This window comes from Hyalella azteca, unplaced genomic scaffold (assembly GCF_000764305.2).
Source record: "Hyalella azteca isolate HAZT.00-mixed unplaced genomic scaffold, Hazt_2.0.2 contig4507, whole genome shotgun sequence".
Taxonomy (NCBI): domain Eukaryota; kingdom Metazoa; phylum Arthropoda; class Malacostraca; order Amphipoda; family Hyalellidae; genus Hyalella; species Hyalella azteca.
The window spans coordinates 822248-829099 of record NW_025934720.1 but is presented as its reverse complement, the minus strand read 5'-3'; the positions used below and the strand labels follow the sequence as shown (position 1 = coordinate 829099).

General features: G+C 38.8%; 1 protein-coding gene across 1 annotated transcript; it reads left to right on the top strand.

Moving 5' to 3' along the window:
- Positions 1 to 3598: 3598 nt before the first annotated feature.
- Positions 3599 to 6505, top strand: LOC108680098 (tetraspanin-3). Its single transcript, XM_018168856.2, has 5 exons — positions 3599 to 3733; positions 3917 to 4105; positions 4659 to 4832; positions 5205 to 5444; positions 5858 to 6505. The coding sequence occupies exons 1-5, from the start codon at positions 3683 to 3685 to the stop codon at positions 5921 to 5923; spliced, it is 720 nt and encodes a 239-aa protein (XP_018024345.1). The 5' UTR covers positions 3599 to 3682; the 3' UTR covers positions 5924 to 6505.
- The last annotated feature ends 347 nt before the right edge of the window (positions 6506 to 6852 follow it).

The following is a 6852-nucleotide window of genomic DNA, read 5'->3' as shown; positions in this document are numbered from 1 at the left end:
GTAAACAGTAAAAACATTATTTTTGTTATGCAAAGAAGAAATCAAATTAAAATTTTGATCAAAGACAAGTAAGCTGTAAGTACTAGTATTGCATTTTTCAACAGATAGAAAAATCCACTTTGAAAGAAGTGCATTTAATTATTAACACCTCGACGTTAACTTCTTTTTTTATATTTTCAGCTTATACTAATAACTTCCATCAGTAAGAAGTCCAGTCTCATCAAAGTATTGGTTCCACAAATTGCACTACTTTGGAACTGGCATCACTACTGTTGTGGCTATTATGTGGCTGAAAGCTTGAGACATTAAGGAATTGGCTGATTTTCAGCCGAGATTACTCTCTGAAACATATATATTAATCGCCGTATTCAGCGTTCGAGCAAAATGCAGCAATTATTGCAATACAATGGCAAACGTTGTTACTCAAGATTTGATCACAAATAACGTTGCTCGCATTTGGTCATTTGGTATCAATTTAGTACTGACAAAATAAGCTAGATTTGTTCTGATGAATTTGGACAATAAAGCGCATGTTCCAATCAAACAATGACTCTCCTATCTCGTGCAGGAAAATGGATCGCATGCATTTGATAAAAGCAAATGGCATGTGGGATCACTTTTCGGGCTAAGCATTGTTAGTTGTTACACGAATAAATACGCCCCTTTGCTGCGCTTCTGTTCAGTGACGACGTAGACTTGACGGGTGTAGGATGTGCGCCTTTCATGTGTTTTGTGATTCTGCACTATTGCTGTGCAGGAAACGAATAAAAACACCGATCGAGCTGACAGCGTGACTGATTATTAAATCAATAATAAACGTTTATAATCTACATTAATACTGTATCGAAATCGGCGGTGTCATTTGTTCGTCCAGTTAGTGATCATCTCTGACGAGTTACGTCTTAGCAGGGTTTGCTGACACTATTCATGTATAAAATTCAAGTCTAAACAAAGGAAAGCACTTTCTAAACATCAAGCACTGTTTAATATATAGGGATTTGTGTCTGGTCGTAGTCAGACGACTAACATGGTTGCGACTTTTCATGAATTTCCATTTAACATTCGTTTGATAGCCTGATTAGCCTCAGGCTTTTAGTTTGATATTACGTTCACCACTGCGATACGCTCTTCCCAGTTGTGGTGAAACTTGAAATAGGAGTCGTGCGTCGTTATTTGCGAGAGCAGGGGACGGCCATTGGATATTTTGTATAATACATTGATGAAAATCGCGCATTACTGCTCGCGCTGTTGTGTATCTAAATTTTCTTGACATTTGTGGCCCTTTCAGTTACAATTTATGATACTACCTATGTCTTAGTGACAGTCATACTGTAAAAGTGTAAATATTTGTAACTTTCAAATATTTACAGTAAGACTATCAAGACTTTAAACTGTCTAGTTATTAACCCTCCGTATTCTAGAGATCCATTTGTTTAGATCAATGGCCAATTCGTAATTGAGCTTCCTATGATGAGGGGCGAAAGAAGGACGGATGTAGGAAGTTATACTGGTACCCGAGCAAGAATTTGTGTCCATTTCCTGAATTTGACGTCACGAGAGCTAAACTAATAACTCTTCTCTCCGCTCTTCTGGTTAATCTGGTGGGCTGTGGGCTAACTGGCATAGGCCCTTGCAGTGTGCACCTGTTGCTAGTGACATCATTCACGATGCGAAATCACGGCACAGATGTGCATTTACGACAGCTGCCTGAAGAGCTCGAGTTCTTGCCAGCTCTTTCTACGGTTGGTAAGGTTGTGTTGTCGCTGTGCATGCCAATGAATTCATAGGACGGATTTTGAACATAGCAATGTGAACTCCTTAAGTTGTATAGCTGAAACTAGAAAGCTGTTGATGAAATTAAGCGAAGATTGCAGGACCGAAGGTCGTTCTAATTAAAAGTTTATCACATTTAATTGAAGGCCGCCAACAAATTATTCAATTTAATATTGACCTCGCTACTACTACTGTCCTATTATATTAGTTAGCTTCAAAGTTAGCTTCAAATAAAATGTACTATTACCTTGTGGCTTCAACCGAGAAAATAAAACAGCGACCGTTTATTATAAATTCAATTCATCGGTAACTGTCCTCGTTAAATATTTCAGTCGTAACGAATTTCTTTTAGTCAATATTTATCGGACAGCCTAAACGGAAATGATATTTTCGTACTAGCAAATACTCTGAGACTCAAATTTTACTATTTACTAATACGTCCGAGCTTTGCGGTTAGTCAAACGCCTGCCACCTTGAGTGGGCGAAATCTTTAAAACAGGATGACACAGAAAATCCTGGAAGTTACACAACTGAAATTAAACTCGGCCAATGAGAAGGCTTTGAGTGACGTCATGAGAAGGCAATCTGTCGTCCAATGGCATGCAGGCGGACAGTGCGGGTCCTGGTTGCCAACCGCCGTAGGACTCTCCACTCAGCACTCAGTCAGCAGGAGCGCAGTTTATCAGGAAGCATCTTGCGAGAGGGCGCTAGTGATGTTACACGTAAAAACTAATCTGCTCAATTTCGTATACAAAACTCTGCAATTAATGTTCCATATTATTGAAGTGCTTCAATGTTTATAAATTAAGTAGGTATATTTATTTGGCTGCCCGTGTATCTCACCGCCTCTCATCTGTATATTGATTGAACGTAAATCGAAGTTGGCATTTGCAGCACCGTAAATGCGAACGTGTATAATTGGTCTGGACGTGGCATTCCGGTCTTTGATTACTGCTGAACCAAAGCGTTAAAATTTTTAAATCTGCTGACCAACTGATAATTTATGTAGTTAAATTTGCTAGGTTAGGTGTATAATATTCAGTGACGATACGAGTCGTTTTTTAGGATGGGTGTGCGAAGTACTTAAAACTTTGAACAAAAGCAAATTGACTTGATTCTTTGGATCCTGTAAACTATTTTGACAACTGGATTTGCAACGTATGAGTACTAAAGGTATCGAAAGTTTCAATGAACGAGATACGTAATCAATACAAACCTTCTTGTTATCATTCACCTTGGCTTCGTTCCTATAATCTATACCGGAAGTGAATTCTCCCTTTGATCGCTGCCACACGCCCCGCGCATTACCACTATCTCCGAGTTGAAGTGAAAGTTTGAGGCTTATCAGCCAGGTGTCAATAGTCGGCTGGAACCAGTTAGCCGTCAGAATAAGAATTCTTATACTTGATGCAAGGGTAACCAAGAACCTGCATGCAAACGTGAATCCTGTGGACTAACTACACAATTTATTACTCTGTACTATTTCTTAATATTGATTGAAGCTTGGCAAGCAATATGTGGATTAAAAGAAATTCATCTGCTATGTGAGGGTTCAAGGTTCATATAAGACCGTCTGGTCTCGTGTAGAACCGTTCGATCGCATTACACGCAGGGCAACAGTGGATAGTTAAATTGGTGTTCAATCGCTGTTCTTTTATGCAGTCAAACCATCTGGCTCGGGTGTTCGTGTTTTTGTTACTACATAGAAATTGCAAGTAGGGATGAATATAAATTGTCAAGAACGTTAGGATTGTAAGAAACCAACATATTTTACGAAGTAAGATTGATTTCCCCATACCACCCAGATTTCCCCATACCACCCAGTGCAAATTTTTAAATTTTCCGCATCTGTTTCAGAGGTAAATTAATATAAATTGAACAAGAAGAGTTACCCAATAAACAGATCAAGATGGGTTGCTTCTCCAAGTTTTTCCTGTTCATCCTGAACTTCATTGTCTTTGTGAGTAAATTCTTAGTCGTGTGTATATATTCGAGCATGTTTAATCCGCGCAATATTTTGCCATTTATCCTAAGTTGTATATATCTACCAGGTCACGCAGTTCACACATTGTGACTTACATTTTCAATTGTATTAGCTCTGATAGTATTCCATGACTTGGAATTCATCTCTGAATTTTTTCAGGCTATGGGTGTAGCCGTCATTGTTCTGGCCTCCCTGATCTTGGCCAACAGCGACGACTTCAAGGTCCTGCTTAGCGATGGAGTTTTCACGCTACCCATCATCCTCCTCATTCTGGGCATCATCGTGATGCTCATTGGTTTCTTTGGTTGTTTTGGTGCGATGCGAGAGAGTCCCTGTCTTCTCTATACCGTAAGTTTCGAAGTTAAGTTCAGTTCAGTTATTAGCTTGACTGTTCTGCTTAACTTAGCCAATTATTTGCCATGAACTGTTTAGCTGATTCCGAGTTTCAACGACGCCAGTTGATTTGTCATATAGCTGAAATTTTCGTAGAAAAACTGAATTGAATAGCCGAAATAAATAAGGCTTAGTACACTTCGTTCAATGAAATGCGGACTAGATGAACTGAGGCAACGTTAACGTGAGCGATAATGAGTTTAGTATGCCAGTGTAAAGCATGCATTCAACATTGACATGACTCCCATAATTTAAATTGATCGTGCTTCTCTGGCGCTTCCATTTTTACAAATATTGTCAAATAATAGCCAAGAAAAGGGAAATTTTTTCTAATGATAATATTCTGTGTAGGCCACCTTACTCGGATACCTTGGTAAAACTATGGTAGAAAATTAACGAATGCCGTAATCCGCTAGATAGATAGCATAATTTTTCTCGTCTTTGCGCTAACCTTCTTTGTAAGATTTCTATGCCTGTCGCTCTTGATTGTAATTTATTTTCTTTTCAGTACGCCACTATTGTATTGGTTCTGCTCTGCGCCCAAATTGGGGTTGCAGTCTACGGTCTTGTAGAAAAAGATGAAATTCAAGAGAAGATTGCGAACAGCATGGCCGAAGTGTTCAGCAAGTATGGTGGTGATGACACAGAACTGAATAATGCGCTGGACGCAGCTCAGCATCAGGTAAGCTATTTATTATTCACATATAATATGAAGTCTGTGCTGAAATAAGCAATATGTTAAAAAAAATTACGTAGGAATGATCTTACGACACTTTTCCTGTAACAATTTAATTTCTTCAAAAATGCTGGCGACAGCCCCACCCTATTTTGATTAGAAATATTTTGCCAAGAGCCAAAAATCGCCCTTCATTTTCAGTAGCAATCTCTAAGAATTCAAGTTCTATGTGACAAGAACTTTGAAGAAAAACGTGCTAGTTTCTTCATCTTCTTTGGTTCTGTATTCCCATCGGCAATTCTATTCGATGAAATAATATTCATCAAATTACTGTAGATGCATAATTAACTTATTCCAAGTTTCAAATAACTTTGGCAGCTTCAATGTTGCGGAGTGTACAACTACACGGACTGGAATTCGGGCTATATCAACTCCCCATTGCCCGCCAACACTGTGCCCCCCGGGTGCTGCAAGACTAACGTCACGGGCTGCTACCAAAATGTGAACACCAACCCCGACAATATTTACGTCACTGGATGCTACACTCTCCTTGTTGATACCATAAGGGGACAGGCGTTATGGCTTGCGATCGGAGCGATAATTTTGGGACTTGTACAGGTGAGCTAAATAAATGGTCGGGTGTCAAAGGAGAAAACTAAGAGCACTATCAGTCTCTTCAGATTAATCTTGTTAAGAATTGTCCAATATTTTCATTTGAAAGCTCTCCTCTGAAGAAACTGCAAGTCAAAATTTCACCGTATTGTCGAAACGACAAATAAACCAACAATAGTAGATTACACCTAAAGCTAGAATGGCGACATGATGATCGTGAATTAAAGTGTTTTGACCAGCGGTATTTGATCCAGAAATTTTTAGGAACTAGTTCTGCATAGCCATTGCATCGAGGAATAGTGCTGCTTATGGGCTTGTGTGGCCAGTTATTTTGAAATTAATTAATTTTATCAGCCCACAGTACCTAAACATTTTTGTGTCGTGGACTGCCAACTATTAATTTGAATTTTTTTCTACAGCTTGGATGCGTCCTCATCGCATGCGGTATCGGCAAGAGGGGCGGCAGTGATCATCGGGTGTATTAGATTTTGCGAGACTGAGGAAATAGTTCGACTATGAGGATAGTCTACTGTAACATGGAAATGAGTTCCGAAAACAAGTTTCTTATTTTTGTATATATGATTCCTGTTTGTTTAGCACCCATCATTATAGTAATTTACTATTTTATTCTGGAAAACTAACTATTATTTGCGTTGGGTTCTAATGGTTGGAAATATCGTAGAGGTTTTTGTCGAATGTCAAATCCTCACATGGTTTTCTAACGAGCTGTTTGCCCTGACTAGTTTGTTTAAAGGATTCATTTAGTAAATCGTATTCGAAATGGAGAATCAGGGTAGCTTATTGCAGTGTTTGAGGTTCGAAATTTATGGACCTAAACCATACTGCTGAAAGTGATATCATTTACCCTGTATTTGTAGAACTAAGTTTAATCCGTATTATTCTCGATCTACTTACGTTTATCGCTTGAACTACAGTATTCTACACGTACTTGACGCAACAGATTTTCTGCGTACTTAGCACGTGAGACTGCTAACTACATTATAGGCACTAATTATCATGTACACATTGTATGTTGTGAATTATTTTAATAAATGGTAATACGAAGTGAAGAATAGTATTCATTGACGTATTATCCAGAAGCATGGAAAATTTGTATGAAAAACATAGGTACATGGTTACAAACAGAGATGGGACATGTAGGAAACGAATACACTACAGAAGTTGAGATGAAAATTACGGAGCACTATTTAAGGGGCGTGGGTTGGAAATCGTGTCTCTCAATTCTGAATCACTCAAGGTTGGAATGCTGTCAATGAGAGCGGCTGTTCTTTACGTTTACGATTCGAAAAACGATGAATTTTGTACTCAAATCCTTATCATTCGTCACTTGAAGCTTTGCCCAATCCAAGACGCCAGTCTCGGTGAATTTATCCGGCCGTGCAGAGGGTCTGGG